The sequence below is a fragment of the Mandrillus leucophaeus genome, unplaced genomic scaffold (assembly GCF_000951045.1).
Source record: "Mandrillus leucophaeus isolate KB7577 unplaced genomic scaffold, Mleu.le_1.0 Scaffold100, whole genome shotgun sequence".
In the NCBI taxonomy this organism is placed as follows: Eukaryota; Metazoa; Chordata; class Mammalia; order Primates; family Cercopithecidae; genus Mandrillus; species Mandrillus leucophaeus.
In genome coordinates, this window is record NW_012098099.1 from 876,497 (window position 1) to 897,332 (window position 20,836).

At 41.2% G+C, this 20,836-nt stretch overlaps 1 protein-coding gene across 2 annotated transcripts in view; it reads right to left on the reverse strand.

The window, feature by feature from the left end:
• POU6F2 (POU class 6 homeobox 2) overlaps window positions 1–20,836 on the reverse strand; it is a 500,852-nt gene that overhangs the window by 261,763 nt on the left and 218,253 nt on the right. For both annotated transcript variants that reach the window (XM_011972725.1, XM_011972721.1), the window contains exons 4-5: window positions 11,271–11,362; window positions 7,987–8,215 (exon numbers count right to left, since the gene is read on the reverse strand). In XM_011972725.1, the coding sequence (XP_011828115.1) occupies window positions 7,987–8,215; window positions 11,271–11,362 (321 nt within the window). The remainder of the gene's footprint in view (window positions 1–7,986; window positions 8,216–11,270; window positions 11,363–20,836) is intronic.

A 20,836-nucleotide genomic window follows, 5' to 3' on the forward strand; every position in this document is an offset into this window, starting at 1 on the left:
CAAACTGGTGTGGTCCTTTACTGTCAGATAATTAAAACTATATAACTTGATACATAGTTTTGATTTGTCTTCTAGTTCCAAAACTTATTCTAGGTTTTTTTCTTTTTCTATTAAAAAGATTTTGCTCTGTCTCGCTTCTTGTTTTTATTTATTTATTTATTTTCGAGATAGAGTCCCACTCTGTTGCCCAGGCTGGAGTGCAGTGGCACGATCTCAGCTCACTGCAACTTCTGCCTCCCAGGTACAAGCGATTCTCATGTCTTAGCCTCCTGAATAGCTGGGACTACAGGTGTCCACCATGATGTCCAGCTAAATTTTGTATTTTTAGTAGAGACGGGGTTTTGCCATGTTGGCTAGGCTAGTCTTGAACTCGTGACCTCAGGTAATTGGCCTGCCTCATGCTGGGATTACAGGCATGAGCCACTACTCTCGACCTCTTTCTTGTTTCTTGCATCACAAGCTGCTTCAAATTCTTGGGATTACCCAGGCATAAATAAGTAAATGCAAACATATGTCCATGAAAAATTATAGCATAACTGCATTGTTTTTAAGTATGTTAATCTCTAACATTTCAGGCTCTATGATGGCCACACTCACACACATCAAGGCATACAAAATCCTCAGTGTTGCCTTCTTCCTGCATGTATAGTCTGATTTCTTGCCACCTTGGATTCCAAATTTTCATTGAACAGACAGAGCTATTGATAGAACCTGTAGACTCTGGTCTCCTCGTGCCTTCTTCTCTACATTGAATGCTCTCTTTACTTCTCTTTACTGGACTCTTACTTAAAATTCACTCATTCACACTTCAGCACCTTTTACAAGTAAACCAGACACTTCCTTTGTTCTTGGGCCACTTTATTGAACCAAATAAAGATGCCTGTCACAGGGCTTCCATTCTAGGGGCAGAGTCAGACATAAATGATGCATATTAGCAATACATTATACACAGAGATTCTCCTCTACAGCAACAGGCCCAAGCATCACAACACTGCTGACCCTGCCCTCGATGGCTACAGTAGGCATCACCCAAAATGCTCAAGAAGGCCAAATAAAGAAAAACACTTAAACATTCTTGAGATTTTGTAAAAGGTCCTAAGTGTTAGGGAAAAAGAAAATGCAGAAAGCAAGTAAGGGAGACAGGAGTGCTGAGGCAGGGGAGGAGGAGGAAGGAAGGTTTGATGCTTTCTGGGTGGGAATAGAGTGCTTCAGGCAGAGAGAACAGCCTGTGCAAAAGGCCCTAGGCTAGGAGTACGTGCAAAGGACACCAAGGAGGCCAGAGTGCCCTCACATCAAGGTTGATTTAATTGAAAGAGAGGTGTGTAGGAAACAAAAAAGCAAAATAAATTAGATTCAAGATGTCTGTCTTGGAAAAAACTTTGGCACAGGGAACTGACCAGAAGCAGAAAGATCAGAAGCATTCCCTTTTCTGAGAGACTGCATTTTCAAAGGAGCTACACATCCCTATCTGTTGGAAACATCAAGCAGCCCGTTAGACCTCCAGCTTGCAGAAGTTATACCTGGACTGAGAAACTCCCCGAAGAAAGGTATATTCCTCAACTTCCTCATCAGATTGGCCAAGGAAGATAACAGACAGGAAAGAATCTCCCAGGGGTGTGGCCAAGGGCCAAGGAGAACAGTGGCCAAAGGTGCTTCCCTAGAGACACACAATCAAGGAACCTCCATGATGTCTGCCCACTGGGACGTTGGAATGGTCATAGATAAACAAAATGTGGCATATTTTTATGATGAAACACTGCTTGGAAATTAACAGAAAGGAACTAGTGGTTTACACAACAACATGGATGAATCTCAAAAACATTATGTCGAACAAGAAAAGCCAGACACAAAAGAATACATATAATATGAATCCATTTGTGTGAAGTTCTAGAATGGAAAAAAACAGATTACCTGGTTGGATGGAGGGGACGGACTGCAAAGGGACACAGAGGAATCTTTTAGAGATAATTAAATGTTTTCTGTATTGATGGAGCCTGCATGGGTGGATGCAATTATCAAAACTCATTGAACTAAGCAAGTAAGGTCCATGCATTTTCTTGTATGTAAAGCATACCTCAGTGAAAACAACAACACAAACAAAGGGAATATAATGTAACTTGCACATGAAATCCCTAATCCCCAAACTATTCCCACATACTTCAGCATCCACAGGCTTTAATATGGGGAGTCAGAGAAAACCAGGGCAGGTTTCCTGACAGAGCAAAAGGAAGAAAAACCATCCTTGGCCTTGATTTTTCAACTGGCCTTGAACCTAATTGCTTTTCCATGTTCAGGTTTAGCAGCACTCTTTAATGTATTTTTGGTCATTAATTTAAATGTTATGCTTGACTTAACTGGAATGTTCACACTTTGACATAAATCTCCTATGTAGCACATTTATATTCTCCATTTATGTTGCCTACAGTGATTAGTAGGTCATTCTGGTCTATGCTGTGAGAACAAGTCACTAACCTGAACCATCTGTCCTAGAAGTAGACTCAGCTCTACCGTCCCATTAACCCCTTTGCTGCCTGTTGTCCCTCACGTCGAGGCTGTATATATCTTCACTTCCTGCCTATGTTTCAAAAAAGCAAAAGATCCAACACATTTGCATAAGCTCCATAAAGGGGATTTTATTTTGCTACATCAACTAACAACCTCTGTTTTTACCCTAGGACTGTACATCTTTAATGCAGCTATCTGTGTTCCAAAGTAATAAAAAGGGAAGACACTGACTTTTCAAGGAGCTTATGGAGTATGTGACAGAGCAAGCTTAGTTATCTTCTTTCTTTGGAGTTTATGGCCATTATTCGTCTTATTTCACAGGTGTGAGCTTGCTTACAGTCATCAGAGGCCAAAGCCCAATAAACATGGGATGAAGGACACAGGGATGGAGAGACCCAGTGTAGCTGATGGTGGATGGTACTTGCAAGGGGAGAGGGGCACTCAAGGCAAGGTAGGAGAGGGCACAGAACTCAGCTATTTCACGTAGGGACACAGGGCTTTGAGGAGGAGGTCATTTCTAGGTCTTATCTAGAGCATTTCTGGGTTTGAATCCCACCCAGAGCTTCCAAGGACATCGTTCAAAATAGTCAGAACCTAAACCTCACCATTGGCATCTCCTGAGCTCAGAATTTGTCTCAGTCTTTGCTCATGGGAGGCCCTACTGGCTTTTACTGTTCCCAACAGAAAGGCCAATGTCCAGCCTGCCTTACCTGCCACCCCTTCTGCTGATGAGGGAGGCTCAGCATGTTTCTTAAGCTTGCTTGTTCATGTTCCATACCACATCATTCTGGCTTCCCACTTTCCACCCACGTCATAGCCGAGAAGACAGAAATGAACGTCTCAATCTGGGGGCAGTCAATCTCCAGTCTGGCCAGTGACACGAGATAGCTTAAATTAAAAGTCTCAGCCTCACGGTAATTTCTCTCTTGGATAGTCAGAATTTTAGATAGACATGGAGATAAGGATAAAGATAAAGATGATGGAGATAGAGAAAAATGAAGAGTTCCTGACAGGTACATGAATTGGAAAGATGCCTAACCTTAGAGGAGACAAAATGGAACATGAGTGAACTGGAATTATGGTTCAGCCAAAAGCCAACCAATGCAGTAGAGAAACGTCCTGGAGGGAGCAGGAGAAGACAGGGAGATGGGTCATTAGTCATTCTGGGCGTGGGGATTAGATGCATGCCTCCTGCAGAGGCGAGGATGATGTAGCCTGCAGCCTCGTGGGTTTGCTGGATGCTCTAATGCCCAAATTTCATTCCAGATTCCAATGAGGCTGGGTTACAGGGCTGTTCCTAGGATCCTGCAAGATGTCTAACTCCTTACAACTGTGTGTCTTCTTACAATAAGACCTCATCACTGATGAGACAGCAATGAATCTCTTTCTTGCTGGGAAGGATCTGAGAGAAAGAGAAAACAATCCTCCGACCACACATCCAGGTTTTCTGCTGAGTTATAAAGTCTTTTTATCAGCAAAGCAAAACTTTCATTGGATAAAATCTCAGAGCAAGGACTTCAAGAGGGCTTCCATTATGTAAGAGAACTTCCCTTGGTCTTGAGGATATGAAAATCCTAACAGAAGCAGAAATGTTCCCACACATTATTCCTTTCAGTCATTCTCATCTGGAGGCCTGCGGTGGTGAGTGAGAGCAGGAGCATTAATGAGGACATTCACTGCCTCACGTGGGTCCTCCATTATCACAAGAGTCTCTGATTCTGGCTGCTGGTGATATTAGGGGATACCATGGACTGGATGTGTGTTCCCCCCACCCCACCAAGTTCATATGTTGAAATCCTTACCCACAAAGTGATGGTATCAGCAGGTGGGGCAGATCAGCAGATTAGGTCATAAGGGTGGAACCCTCAAGATGAAATTAGTGCCTTTATAAAAGGGACCCTGAGAGCTCCCTCATCCCTTCTGCAGTGGGAGGACACAGTAAAAAGACAGGTAGACATCTATGAACCAGGAAGTGGGCCCTCACCAGAACCGAATCTGCCTTGATCCTGGACTTCCCAGGCTGCAGCACTGTGAGGGATACAATCTGTTGTTTATAAACCACCCTGCCTATGGTTTTCATGTTTATAGCACCCCAAACAGATGAAAGCAGGGAGTTGCCTAATAAACTTTGAATAATCTCCCTAAGATCAGCTTTTCTTAAACTTTAATGTGCATGGGGATTATCTGGGGATCTTTTAAAAATGCAGATTCTGTTCAGAGGGTCTCAGGCATCTCGGGTAGAGCCTGAGATCCTGTATTTCCAGCAAGCTCCCAGGAGACATTGATGCCGCTGGCCTGGGGACCATGTTTTGAGAGGAGATTGTGATATGACCCCCGCTGTCAGAGTCGAGAAGAGCTGCTCTCAGTGTAACAGCATGTCATGAGTGCTCATTAAAATACATGTGTAAATCACGGCCTCCGAGGCTCTGAGAGCTATTCCGTGTGACTTGATAGGGGATGTAAATGAACAAGCTCTCAATCACTTCAGTAAAAAGGAAAATATTTGAAATCTTATCCCTGAATTCCAAACCATTAAGGGACTGATGTCAGCAACTTTTTTTTTTTCCTTTCATCCTAGCAAATTTGTGACTATTGAGCTAGAATAACAGACAGGCTGGAGGGCTGGGTAGGAAGGCTGGAGATAATTCCAGTTGGCCGAACTGTTTCATGAATAAAAGCTTAACACTTCACAATGAGGAAAAGGGAACTATTCATGACCAAGCATGTTACATGGTAACAGGCTCTGCTTCAGACTAGGTGTGCAGACTAGGTGTGCAACCTCCCCCTCACAATCACCCACCAAATCTATTTTATAAAATCACTGGAGAAGTGGGGTGTTTATTATAGATGAGCAGACTTAAGAGTCATTTTTAAAGACTCTGAAAAGCCTTGGCCTGAGGTTACTATATTTATTGTATAGGAAAGAGACGGGGGAAAGGAAACAGCCTTCTCCCCTCGCTGTTGACTGTATGGATGCGTGTAAGGATTCCTTCTAAGGTACTGATAGTCCATTTACAAGACTCTCACCCTTAACCTTTGAGAGAGGATGAGATTTGAGGTCATCTTGAAGACTGGCTCAGTCTCAGAATCCCTGCAGACGACCTTTCAGTCTGTCAGTCATTCACCACCATCCCAAGAGTCCCACTACTTCTGCAACATAACCTGGGAAGCTCCATAAGCCATTGATTCTGCCTAGGGATTGTCAAAGGCTGTGCAGTAGGTCACCTAAAGGTGGGAAAATCAACTTTGGGATGGCTGCTGGTGGACTGATTGCAAGGTAACCACTGGCTTTGCCCTTTAGGTGGTGGACATTCATCTTGGGCACTTTCGAGGCATGAGACTTCCCTGATTACCATCCTTATTGCCCTTGAACTTCTCGTTAGGATGACCACCTCTTTCTGGGTTGCCTGAGACTTATATGAAAGGAATAGAAAATCCCAAGGAAATTGGAAGGTAGAACTTTCCTGGATCCTGACAGCGATTTAGGACTTGGGATTCATTCACAAAGATATTAAAGCAGAAGGCATTGGGGAAGGAGTTTGATGTTAAGCCTAATTAGAAAGCTTTTCCTATAACGAGCTGATTTGCAACTGGGAGGTGTTTTATTCTAATAACCTCATCACCTTCCCTCCAACGTCAGTGAAATTTCAAAGAGGAAGACAAAGGGGGAAATGTTCACTTGTGCTTGTGTAGCAGACAAGAGCTTGGACATCAACTCCAACCCACTTCTGAAGATGACGCTGAGAGGGAACTTGTGTCAGAGGCATCCAGGGATAAGAAAAGCAAGTGCTTTTGTTTCCTCTACTTCATCAGGCCACAAAGCTTGGGATTCCTTTTCTGAAACCAGAGGTGCCCCAAAGAACCAAACTCCTAACTATAAGCTAATACTGAACTTTGATATTTACAACAAACAAAAACAAAAGGGAAAATCTTGGTGGAAGAAGTCCACGTTGGACCAATCATTAATTTTGAACCCTTAAAAAAACAGGTACTAGTATCTTAAGAATACTAAACCATGATCAAGAAATAACAAGTTTACTTTTTTTTTTAAACTCTGATTTTTGGCATCCATCTTAACCAAGCAGGATTAATTCGTGGCCTAGGAGCTCTTCAAGCTTATGTTTATTTATAATATTCAATATTCCCATAAGTGCAAATGTTCCAAATGGAAGGCTGCATTTTGATAATGCCCATTGCTTCATTAAGATTTCATCATCCACCTACATTAAAAAGCCTCTCCCTACACTTTGTTGCTACGGCTTTCACCTTGTGTATTCCTGCTTTATTTGCTTAATCTTGAGATCTGGCTTCCTAGGCACTCTCAAATTTGAAACAAGCAAAGTTTGTGCATTAGCGTATCCTGGGCATGCATGATTTATGAATGGCAGGTTTCTTGGCACAATTTAATGGTACAAGAGAGACTTTGTTTTAAACATTAAAATGGAAGTCAAGAAGTGGCAACAATGGGTGGGGTAGCAGAACACAGAGCATGGAAAGAAGTTTGGGTCAAGAGTTAACCAGTTCTTACTTGGTCTGTTTCTTAGTCTTATGGACTGATTCTTCAATAAATTATAAGAAGCCCTGACATTTGACCAACTAAAAAAGTATTTTAAATTACCATTCTGATAACTTACCCAGACAAGCCCTCATTCTGCAAAAAATTTAATTGCTAATGTTTATATATATGAAGAAATCAAACATCTTTGACTAGTCCAAAATAAATTCATTTTCTCTTTAGCAGGCATCCTCCTTACATTCAGGTCATTTTCCACCAAAATAATTCTTCCTCTGACAGAATCTTTTGTAAGTCAACCTATCAGTCAATGCTACCAAATCTTTTAAAGAAAAGTCAAAACCTTTATAATATCAAGACAACTACCCTTCCTAAGTAAAATTAGAGTCTGATTGTTATATGCCCCTGTAATATAAAGGTTCAACATACAAGTCTATTTTTCTCATTGCAAAATATGAGCTCAAGTAACACAATTTTTGTTTAATAGCTATAACTAAAACATACTTTGTAGAGCAAAATAATCATTAATAAATTATTCCAAATAATATCTTGTATTTGAGATGTTCCAATCACTTCAAACACAAACAAGCAAACTCTAACTTTTCTTTACCCATGGCTAAATTGAAGAATTGGTGAGATGATAACTCAGGTCTTCAAATAACAACACAGGAATTTTACTTTAAAGTTTTTGATACGTCATGCAATGATTGACCCATAAATGCTTCCAGGAGACCTGAAAAGTTTTGATACCAATGTTAGGAAATGAGGATTGATAAAACCAGTGGCTTGCGCAAGCTCAGGATTCACAGACAACTGAAAATTTTGCTTCCTACGGAAGCCTTCCATATTGTTTAGGGCAGAAGCAACTCTGAATCACATTCACCATTCTAGGCACATTTTTTTGTCTGCTTCAGAGAATACTGGCCAATTGGTAGAGCCTTACGTGGCGCATGGACACTATGGATTACCTTGTAGATTTTGCAACGGCAGAGTCATAATGCCTCCAGCTGCAGCTGCTGCCACCAGCCCTTGGATGTTGGTGAGATTCGCTGTTGGCAGTGTAAGAACCAGTCCTTGCTGGCCTCCTAGCTGTCCCGCCATGTTGAAGGGGATGAGGATTGGCTGGTTGAGGGCTGGGGGGCCTCCCGGCATCACGCCGGCCACAGCAGAAGCTAACTGCTGTGCCGTCAGAAGTGGCTGCAAGGAAACAGATAAAGCTAGCTCACTTACCTGTGGAACCAAGGCATGGATTTTAAAAACATCATCCTTCCATTTAAGCAGGGTCAGAAAGTTCCCAAAGAAGTACCAAAAAACATGCTGTATCCCATTTTTAAAAAATGATTGGTAGAAAAAAATTTCAAAGTTGCATTTCATTGGTATCTTTAGAAATTTTCATTTGGTTTGGACTTCTTCTGAGGAACTCAAATACCTTTACAAGTAATAACTTACGTTTACATGCTGTTCTTCCAGTGAATTTCCATTCGATCCTGTCTGCATGTATTTGAAGCTCTCAGCTAATTTATTCTCTGTTGTTCCAGAAAGAACTTATTGGGATCAGTGGGATTTTTTGATTCAAAAAGAGCAACGAAAGACTACTTTTGACTTTTAAATCAACAAAAATAATGTAGAAAATTTATTCAATGCTGGAAAGTCTGTATTGACACCACTATGCAGATCTATGGCTGGGGGACGTGTACACTAGCATAATCCTTTTGGAAAGCAATTTAGAAATAGATTATCAAGAGCTGCAAAAATATTTATCCCCCTTTAACTCAGAATATATTCCTAGGATATAGCTTGAAGATATTATTCAAAATGAAATAAGATAACTGCATAAAAACCTGCATTATGTTTCAAAATACGTAAATATTGAAAATAGTTTATTACAGTACTAAACTAGATAAAATATTGCACAGTCATTAAAATGGATCATTATGACACCTCTTTAGAAAAGTAGAAAATGTTTGTAATATGAGAATACAATAGAAAATAAGCTGGATAACTATTAAGTAAACTTGAATGATAAAATGGTAGAGTTATGTATGTACAATGACAAGATCTAAAACAGAATATAAGACATAAAAGTATTTGATGTGAATAAAACTTAAAATCTTTGAAAATAATTCTTTTGTTATTACTCTAACATCCTTTGCCCAATTAAAATGATATTATACAAACACATGTTTACGTGCACTATGGATGGAACAGCCCTTCTCTGGTAGGGAAAGGCAACTGCTGGGCATGTTTTGAGGGCAGCACGTGGGCTCTTCACCAGGATGACATGGGAGGGATTCCTGCCCTGGTCAAGCCAGATGACCCCAAGAGTCATTTGATTTTAGAGTCCTTGATTCAGGACTTTCATTGCAGCCTTGTGGGAGCCGTGTGGAACATAATAATCCCATATCTGTTGTTCTTCTACAAGAACCAATGCAAAACTCTTATGTGAAGGATAGGTAATTAAATACAGCATACTACCAAGCCCAATGTATAATAGCCAGACACTATTCGAATGCTGTAGTTATTCTACCAATGAGATACAGAGAGGCTAGTAACTTGCGCAAGTCCCATGTCTAGTTGAGAAGGGGTTCAAGTTCAAGCCCAGGAAGGCTGCTCCAGAGCCCGTGTTTTACCCCTTTCTTGTATCCCCTCCAATACAAAGAACAGATTTAGAGAAGTGGGGCTGCTTTATCTGAAGAATGAGGGGTGGTGTGGAGAGGGCTAAGTCCACACTTTGGCCATTCCCTGCAGTGTTCCTTTCAGGACCCTTTGGGGGAAGACTCTGCAGAGCCCTAGGATTCTGCACAGCTGAGTTTAGAACTGCTGCTTTAGACCCCGCAGGCCTTGTTCCTAATGTATTTGTGCACTTCGCTAAATTCACACCAAGTAACCGTGCTTCCCTTTTTAAAAAATTACAGTTATTCTAATGAGCAAAATAAATATACTTCGGGAATGAATACAAAATTACATGCTGGCCCTCAGATTCCCGGTGTTACATCACTGCCAATAGTGATATTATGGTAAGAGGGAAGGCAAATGAGTAGTTTTCAGACTATATATGGGTCACAGATTTGGGGGGTTTGGCCTGCAGCATTTTAAAAATAGGATTTGTGGGCTCAAGGCAGGGCATGCACTCTCCAGTTTGTCACAGGGCCACCACTCCTCACTGACCTGGGCCTGTAGGGCTGCCTACCCAACCTGAAGGCATTAGAGTGTGTTACCCCCAGTATGTTCACAGGCAGGTGTGCAGGCATGCATACACGCAGACACACATAATTACACGAACACACACATGATGTTACAAGCATAAAATTATAAAGAGTATGACACCAAAAATCCTGTTCCTGAGAGTCCCAGGAAAACTCTCTAGGCTTCCATAAGCCAGCATACATTTGCCCAGGCTTTCTGTCCATAGGCACGGAGCGATCTGTGCTCCAAGATGGACTATGGGATCTGAGGCCACAGGGAGTCTCGGTGGCTAGTGGAATAAGAATGTCAAGACCAACCCTCACTCTAAACTTGCGTGAGCCCTCAATGTGCTGAAAGTCATTAACTTCCAGGAGCAACAATGACAACAAAAGGGAGAGAAAGGCCCAAGTCTCAGCTTCTCTTTCCATAAAAGCAAGATGAACTCTGAAAGCTTCACACTAAATGATAGAGGTAAAAAGGCAAAAAAAAAAAGCCCAGCCTTTTATAATTGTGTTCTACATCTCCATATAGCCCACATCAGGCTGCCAAAAAACAAATATTGGACTTTAAAAAATAATGATTGTATTTCTTTATTAATGCAAGAGCTATGTGTGATGTACAATATTGTCAAACCCAATAAGCTGAACTTGCATTAAAATTGCATTAACTCTTTTATATTAAATCACATCTTGTATTTCAAAAATGGCTATAGTAAGGTTGAAATAACTTAATTTTCTTCACACTCCAGTCATTAAAGTTTTACTTTCCAGAAAACTGCATGGTAACCAACAGCACAACTGTAGTGGGTTTTAAGTTAAAAAAAAAAGTGTTTCCACATGATTAAAGCCAACTTTTCCTTTAAGAAGAGAGAATAGCTTTGCAAACGCATATTTTCTTGATGGTATTTAATAAATAATGTAGTCATACAGGTTTTCATACGAAAATTTATTACCATCTTTGCTCTGTTGGAGTTAATTGGACTTAACTCATTATTATTTATTTGGTTAATTATATGGTTAAACCATCCTAAATGCAGCCTAATGGAAAGCAGTTGAGAGATACTGACCTGTGGCCCAACTGGAAATGGTGGGTGGGTCTGACTGGCCTGGTGTTGGTCAGGAGTGCCTGGGTCTGATAGTGCCGGGTTTCCTCTGGCCCCTGGAATTCAAAAAAGAAATGCTCCCTTAATATATGATCCAGCCTGGGAACTGCACACGACCCCATTTTCCTATGATGTCACATAACGTTAAGGCATAGATGATATGACAGAGTGGTTTATCAATATCTCCAGTGCTCAAATCACTTATCAACTGCATAAATAATGATGAGAGACATTCAGGATGGCCAAGTTCATCAAGAGGCAGAAGAACAGAACAGCAGGGAATGTAGCACAGTCAGTGTGCATAGAGTACGCCAGTGTGCCATATGTGTGGGAAACTACACCCTTTAAGTACAAGCGAGCCACAGCTAATCTAGTATCCTAAAATTAAACGAAGTGTGATCTCAGATATGACCAAGTCCATCAATATTTTCCCCTAATATGGCTTTCCCCATCTCCTCCATACTCCTAAGCCCTTCTTCCATACTCTTTGAACACTGAATCTTATGACACCGCTTTCCTGAAAACAAAGCCTTTTTCCATATCACCTTACACAATGTCCTAAAAAGAATATGGCTCTCCCTAAGCAAGTGTCCCAGGTGCTAACTGAAACACTAGGAGTCCCACAATAGCTCCAGGGAGCTCCACCATGCTAAGCACAGAACACAGCTTGCTTCCTTTACTGGAATCCTACTGGACGGCAAGGCAGAAAAAATGAAATTCCACCCAAGAGCAAATCCTTCAAACTCTTTTAACATGGTCATTTCTCTTTGTGTGCTTCTGTGCTTTGTTTCAGGACAAACTGTAGCAGGTAAGATAGTGGTAGAAACAATAAATACACAAACAAACAAATAAAACCAGTGGCAATTTTTGAGAATTTCTACTTGGTAGCTTTGTTTCCTTGGAGTTTTCTAATGGGTGGTTGAAATCCAATTCCAAGCAAATCTTAACAAGATCCTCTTTCCTGATGTTTGTCCTATGAATAACAAGCGGAAGACAATTCAAACCCTGTTTACCGGCATGCCATGGACAACCCAGAAAAAAAGATATGACTCTGTCACACTTATAAATTTTAAAGAAGGTATTATTGGCTCATTTAAAACAAATTCTCCTATATATTCTCCAAAGGGACAGACTTATAAATAATGGAAACAGGGAAAAATACTTCAGCACATTAAGCTACAAATAAAATTGACTGCTACATATTATTCAATTGACTTCTATCTCTACCACGATGTGTCAATCATAACAGCATTTTATAATAGGATTAAGCAATAAATGTGCAAAGCCATTATGCGGAAATCTGAAAATCTGATTAATTTGTAATATTTTTGTGCAGAAAGTCAGGAATGGACATTGCTTGGGGAATACTTACAAGCATTCTATTGAAATTTCTAAATTGATTTGGAACAAACTAATAAAAACACAGACTTGCTGACATTTTATAAAGTGAATTCTGTCAAAATATGTTTGGCATTTTAATGATTGCTGTCATTTAATAACAAGGATAAGATGACCCATCATAAGATGCCAATCATTTCCTCAGAATGTACAGAAGACCTTTCTTCTAAATTTTTTATATGTGATTTACCTATTATGCTTAAAAGCACGGCATTTTAAGCTGGGAGATGGCTTGTGCAGTGCAAACCTTTCAAATCTCTGTTCTTTCTTATATACCCAAGTCCCATTTTGCCCTAAAATTCTCGGCAGAAATTTACGTACTTCAAAGAGCTTATGAGGTTTCAAAGTGATGTTTTTGGTCAAATATTCAGATTAGGTAAACACTCAAATGGCTAAAAGTGCACAATTTTAAAAAAATTTGGTTGTTTTCCCATACTTGCCAAGCATGGGTTTTTATACCAGACTATGAAAAGAGAGTTTTTACAATGCACAGAAAAATAGAAAAGCCCTTTTAAGCAATTAAAAAATGAATACCTTCATTCTAAAAAATTTCTATACCATGCCAAGCCCTTCTGTCTCATGTTTCTTTCATGCATACTAAGCCCACTTTTTGACTCTGTTTCTAATGCACGCCATCGTAATGTTTAGGATCGGTCTCACACAGGCACTGTGTCAACAAGATTGTGCATTTGTTCCCCTCAACTTTACACAGATTACATTTGCTTACATTTATTCTTTGTTGCTTTGAGGCCTAGCTGGTGCCCAGCAGCTTGTTCTGAGGCTGGTTAATTCTCAAAAACCACGTTCAGTGCAGTCCAGGGCAATTCCACACAATTTCATGTGTAAAATGAAGTCTTTCACAGGCTCTAGAGGAGATTATGTATGCTCTCCTGCCTGGATCCAAAAGTAATGTTTCTTCTTAATGTGCATCTCCATTTTCCCCAAACACATGTATCACGCATAACCTTGTAGGACCATAAACTAATCCGTCTGTCTAGAAGGCAATTCTGGAATCAGGCGCCTTCTCAGAGCCAGAGGGGGAATCAGGAAGTCAGAATGAATAAATGATGTTGGCTAAGGGTTTCAGAGAGATTTGAAGCAACACTTAGCTGAACATTTGCAGAGAATTTGACGTTGGATATTTTCATGAGCACAGATATGAAAACACAAACTTGAACGGGTTGGGTGGGTTTCTCCTGACCAGGAGCCTAGGAAACATGTTACATCTCTGAGACCAAGGAATTCCAGGAAAGCTCTCTGAAGTCTGTTCTGAAGTTAGCAGTCTATGCTTTTGAGGCAGCAACTACGAGCTCTACGGGACATAGGCTGTGCTGCTGGTTCATCAGTTTATGCTGTCATTTCATTCACATTTCTTTTTCAGTAGAAATAGAGGTCTGGCTTTTAGTTCAGCAGTGATATAATTCCTTTAAGATAGGTACTGGCATCCACTTGACTACTCACTGTTGTTTAACATAAACCTTTGAGATATCTTTAAATTTTTAGCGTATTGGCAAATTCTACCTCAATTCCAATTTAGATATTAAAAGCCGTTTGGTGTAAGGGTTAAAACCAAGAACTCTTAAAAAAAAATTAAACTCTGCCTGGGTTTAAATTTAGCACTACCACTTAACTGAGAATGTGAACTCTGGCTTGTTTTCCAACTTCATGCATCACCTTGTAAAAGTCAGGGATAATAATAGTACCCCTCTCACAGCACTGCTGTTGTGAAGATTAAATGAGCTAATATGTATGTAACTTTCTTGAAACAGTGCATGCTTGCCACATAAGTGCTATTTCTCTTGATTATTGTTATTTAATAAAAAATTTAATTTCTCTTTTTGAGAGACAGTATCTCACTCTGTTGCCCCGGCTAGAGTGCAGTAGTGTGATCATTGCTCACTGCAGCCTTGATCTCCTGGGCTCAAGAAATCCTCCTACTTCAGCCTTCTGAGTAGCTGAGACTACAGAAGAAGCCACTACACTCAACTAATTTCTTTTTTTTTTTTTTTGGTACAGAAATAATCTCACTCCATTGCCCATACTGGTCTTGAACTCTCGGCCTCAAGTGGTCCTCCTGCATTGGCCTCCCAAAGTGCTGGGATTTTAGGCATGAGCCACAATGTCCAGCCTAAGCTGTATTTAATCTAATATTATTTAATATTATTTAATGTGTCTATAATAGCGACCTGCCCCAAGCCAACTCAATTCATATTCCTGCCCCTCTGTCCCTTTCTGTGCAGTTCACATTCTCTTGCACACTGGCTAAAGGTGGCCACTGTGCACTGACCCTAACTCTGTCCTTGGTACCACTGGATGAATGTTTGGAGCTGAACTAAATGATTGGGTTCTGAAGAGCTTACAAAGCAAGATGTTTACATATATAGTGCTTCCTTTAGTCCATGGTAGCATAATCACGAAATATGGCACAAACATAGTGGCACAGTTTCCAAATTTTCACACAGACCATGGCTTATACCAGTGGTTCTCACCCAGGCCTGTAAATCATTTGTGGAGCTTCCTGAACACAGAGGTTGATATCCCTCACGAGGCCACTGACAGAGCATCTAAAGGGTAGCTCACGTGAATGTTTTATGAAACTCTACCTGTGACTAAAGACCACAGGGAGCCAGCAGTGGCTTGTATGTTACCTAGGGAAGCCTGAATCTCCTTTGTGCTGAGACTGCCATATGCAATCTGTTTTCTGAATGGCCGATGGGTCTGCAGCTAGTGTAATCCCTTTGGCCTTCCAAGCTTCTTTATCCACACCATTCTTTTATCATAATCCTGATTGACTTCTAGCTTAGCAAGGGGTGGAATCATCTCAGATACATCTGTTTTGTAATTATGATTTGTTCACAAATAATTTTAAAAGTATGATAACTGATTTTAAAGGGATCATAATATAAAATTTAAAATAGCCATATAACAGGAGTTAATTATCTGCAAATACAAGAATCCCTGATTTGAATCTATTATGGAAAGGATAGGTTATAAATGGTGAAGACATCAAAATACTGATTAGGAGATTGGATGGTACACTTGGATACAACTTATTCATTGTCATAAGACCTCGTTGTCAGAGGGCATTTGTTCACTCAATACCATTGGTCCCAGGGTTGATCTCACATCCGAAACCCAGAGGGTTGCCTGCAGATCCCTCTGCTCTGGAGGGACTGTGACCGACAGAGCTGAAAGGGGTGACCGCCTGAGCACGACATTCCTTTCTTCAGTGCCCTCCTGAGGACCGAGCCTCCCACACTCCACTCTCTCCACACAGCTTAAGCTGAGTCCCTGAACAACGATCACCAATGACTGTCGTCGCACTCCTCATAGCAAGTTCATTTTTGTTTTGCAATTTTTTTTTTAATTTGGTACAACAGATTTTCATTCACCAAGGGAAACCTGGCTCAGCATCTCTTAGTGACACTGAAAGTAAAACAGATGTTCACTCTTGCACAGAGTTTTGAATTGTTCCCTCTTTTTGGAGTTGACTCTTCCAAGTAAGTCATTTTAAGAAACGAATACACTATTTTCAATCCCGAGAGTATATACTCCTTTCTGGAGCCTTACCCTTTGCAAAGAGGATTTGACGGCCAGGGCAGATTGAGAAAGGAACAGAATTGCAAATATAAATTGCTCATCCCAGGCAAAGCAGCTCCACTTCCTCCCATGCATCAGCGATCCCTCCAAAGTACAGTGCTTAAGATTCCCTGGTTAATGACCAATGCATTTTGTATGAATGGGGTTCTTCGGATAGAGAGTTTGGGTTTCTGTGCTCTCTGCATTAGCATAAACATAATCACCTGAAGGTCACAGAGATCCCTCAGCTTTTTCTGGTAGTCATACCTTTCTCACCCACTGTTTGCAGTTTCCACCAGCAAAGGAGGTGACACAGAGGTTACTTATTCTAAGATGGACAGTTGGATGCATTATTATTTCATGCTGGGCGTGTGAACCCCAGCTAAGCAGAGCAAAAGTCCCCTCTAAATTAAACTTCTCTTTCTTTCAACTTTTTGAAGATTACTAAATGCCAAGGAGGGGGTGGAGGTGTCTATAAAAATCTCTGCTGAGCTACTGCCACTGTTTGCCTCTTTTTATTGCCAGTTAGAATTTCTTTATGATACTGACCATACAGGTATTTACATACAGAACACTGTACGGGCCCTCAGTAGAATCTGAGACTCCAAGGCTGATTCTACAAGCCATGCTCGGAAATCAAACATTCATTAATCCACGTAAGGGTTTGTACGTTTTTGCAAATTACATTGTCAGGTACTTGTAAATTCACCTATTGAGGCCTGGAGAACCAAGACTGTCTGATTACATTAATACGAAAAATGCATTTCTTTATTCTTTTAGTGAGTGACTTATCTGGCTCCAGCAGAGGGAAGTCCACCTTTCTTTGGGTGAAGGGTCTAGGTCCTAAGTGGTTCTAAATCTTTATTTTAAGGCTGCATCTATACATGAAAAGCCAAAGGGAGATCTGGGACATTTAGATAAAGTACAAAAAGAAATCCTACAAATCTCTTATTTGGACTGAAGATGTTTTTGTAGTATCTGCCAAAATTCCTCAATAATTGCTTCATTTTTTAATATGTAGATTTAGTCTGTTATAGAAGACTTTAATGACCTTTTCTTCCTCAAAATTTACTAAATATCCCTCAATCTTCTTCCAACAATTTTTTTTTATCATTTGTTTTCACATCTGCCTAATAAAAGCAGAGCTAAACTCCTGCGATATCCAGGTCAATAAAGGTCTCAATTTCTGTAAATACTTTTTCTCAGAGAGACATGAATAAAGGAGATAGTCATCAAAAGTATCTTAGCAAAATTCCATGACATACTTTAGGCAGTTAGAGAACTTTGGGGGTAGAGATTATCCCTTGAGAACTACTCTTTCTACAAGAGTGTAAGTTCTTTCAGGGAAAAGTCTCTAACTCATTTTGTATCTCCCACAGGCCAGCTCCAGGCCTTCGTATGTATGTACACATTTATGTATCTCCATATGTATGTGTGTATGGTGGTGTTGAGGTACAGCACAATGAGTTCACATTCTTAAAATGATGGAAGTATGCGTCAAAATTAGTGGAAAGAATTCAGACACAGATTTTAGAGCATCCAAAAATAGTGTGTCTAATTTTTAAAATGTGCCTTTTTAAGTTTAAGAGTCTTGTTCATTTTAAAACAGTTCTCCTAGGAAATGCACACTTCCTCTGACAAGGTCACCCTCAACACTGCACTCCATCCCTGGACAGAGTCTCCTTGCAACTGACAGTTGGGCTCTGGAATCCACAGACGGTGCAGTCACACATGTGGGTTTCATGCCCATCTAAGCAGCCTCTTTCCCTCTTCGTCCTTGCTCAACCTGTGCCAACGGGGTTAAATAATTTGTGGGGATCAGTGCAAAATAAAAACGCAGGTCCTGGCCTGGGGCTGGGAAATCAATCTCTCCTTCCCCAGGGCACCACCCCACCTTACTGCAAATGGGCGAACCCAAGGGATTGCAACCTTCTGGTTGGGATGTGTTGGAGACCTGGATTGGGGTTGAGCAGGAAGACCCTTGATGAGTCGCATGCTGAGCATATGACCTTCCCCTCACTTGAGCCCAAGCCCCCTGAGAAGGGCAGAGCGGAGCACGTGACAGCCACACTCAGGCTTCCAGGGCCACCAGGGACAGAGAGTGGGCAGCCGGAGCCCGTCCTGTCCTGGGCAGGTGAGGAAACTCTAAGCCCCCTCCATCCTCCTACACGCTCAGATGTCCCACTGGAGTTTACTTAAAAAACACAAATTCACAGACAAATTCTGAAGAAATTCAGGATGGTGACCACAAGGCATTAAATCCCAGCCATGGCGTTCTGCTGGCTGCCGGGCTCTGTGAGACTGCAGCCGTCACCTGCCTGTGAAAGGGGCCCTCCCCACAGCTCGCTGCCGATTCCACTGACTCGGTTTCCATACCATTTGGGATTACTAGTTTTCCTTCAAGAAACCTCAGAAAGGATCTTCAAATTTTGAAAATTGTCCCTACACCTAAAACCGCTTCAAGAAAGTCACTTTTCTAAATCAGTGCAAATTCTTTTTCTTTTTTTCTTGAGATAGAGTCTCGCTCTGTTGCCCAGGCCAGGGTGCAGGGGCTTGATCTCGGCTCACTGCAACCTCCACCTCCTGGGTTCAAGTGATTCTCCTGTCTCAGCCTCCTGAGTAGCTGGAATTATAGGCACGCACCACTACGCCCGGTTAATGTTTGTATTTTTAGTAGAGACAGAGTTTTGCCATGTTGGCCAGGCTGGTCTCGAACTCCTAACCTCGGGTAACCTGCCTGCCTCAGCCTCCCAAAGTGCTGGGATTACAGGCATAAGTCACTGTGCCCGGCCCAAATTAGTGCAAATTCTTAAGAATGCTTATATTTACAGAGAAATTTAAACATGGCATTTTTCCCCAACCAGAAATCAAACCCACAAATCATTAACATGTCTATTACAGGTCATTATGAATGACCTCCTAAACATGTCATTTGGTGGGAAATTAAGATAAAATTTGGTTTTCTAATTCATTATCTATGCTGATAATAGAGAGACAAGGTATGAATTCTTCAAAAAAGGAAGCATTTAAAAGGTGTCACCTGCCTTTCTTCAGCTGTAGATCTACCTTTGCAACAGTGTTTCGCTTTCACTACCACCACCACAGATTTTTCTCTCCTGGCTGGCCGCCAAATCACTGGGGAGCTTGACAACAAGGGAACAAGATCTAGATTCTTCAAGGCAATGTGATTGGCCTACTTTTAAATTGTTTTCAGTTTGTCTACCCATAGTAAAACAGGCAAGAATTACCAAGAGCTGGTTTTAAATATGCTTGAAAAATGGCCAAAGCTGTTAAATACTCTTTGAAATTGTGGGACTAGCTTAGGTGGAGAGAGAGAGAAGGGGGAGCGTTTTGAGGATGAGGAGATGTGGGCGAAGTTAGGAGAGCTAGTCCATGTTTTCATACCTGACACCTGCATTACAGTACTGTGGTGTGGAAATGGCGAGGCCACAGAACGCTGCAGTTCTTTCTGCAAGATCCCATCCTCCAGCCCACTTCTAAAACATTCTGATTTGTGTTCTAAAACCTGCAAGGCTCTCTTTGCAGCCTTACAGACCTACAGGACTTCCCCATCTGACACCTTCTTATGAGATTTTAAACTGTTTTTACTCACTGAGACTGTTAGCCAAGTGGTCCCACATGGATACTGGAAACTGAAGCCTGAAAAGGAGATGGGGATGGACCAGAGATTACTGTGTTGTGGTTACCCGAGTCCACACTCTTGGCTCAGACCAAAGTTATCGTGAGAACGACGGTGGTATCTCATTCCCCTCTTCTCTTCCAATACCCCAGATGCCTTCCAGAGGTCTGAACTCTGCACAACCCTTCAGCAGCAAGGAGGCTACTCATCTGTCATGCAGAATATGATTTAAGCATGAGTTACAACAGAATAAACCATTATTTCAATTGAAAATGATGGCCTCTGGGTGCAGTCACTTCTGTGGTACAAGACCTCAGAGACCTTCAACACAGAAAACAGTGGTTCTTCATCAGCAGTAGCTGCATTTGTGACTGCAAAGGGCAGGTGATTAGATCACCACAGACCATGGACTTCCCCAGATTTTGAGATTGAACAAGGCAGTCAAATTAAAGGAGAACATTAATAATTGGGTCCATAGGAATACAGATCTTGAAATTTAATTTTTCCAAGAAAAAAATTTTAATTGTCATGTGCTACTGTGTCTGGAATTGGTTCCTTCCTGTAGGTTCTTGGTCTCGATGACTTCAAAAATTAAGCTGCAGACCCTGATGGTGAGTGTTACAGTTCTTAAAGATGGTGTGTATGGAGGTTTGTTCCTTCAGCTGTTCAGATGTGTCCTGAGTTTCTTCCTTCTGGTGGGATTCTGGTCTCACTGGCTTCAAGAACACAGCTGCTGACCTTCCCTATGTTAAAACTTCTTAAAGGTGGCGCGTCCAGAGTTGTTTTTTTTTTTCTCCCGCTGTGTTCGTGGTCTCGCTAACTTCGTAAGTGAAGCTGCAGACCTTTGCTGTGAGTGTTACAGCTCATAAAGATACTGCAGACCCATAAAGTGACCAGCAGCCAGGATTTACTG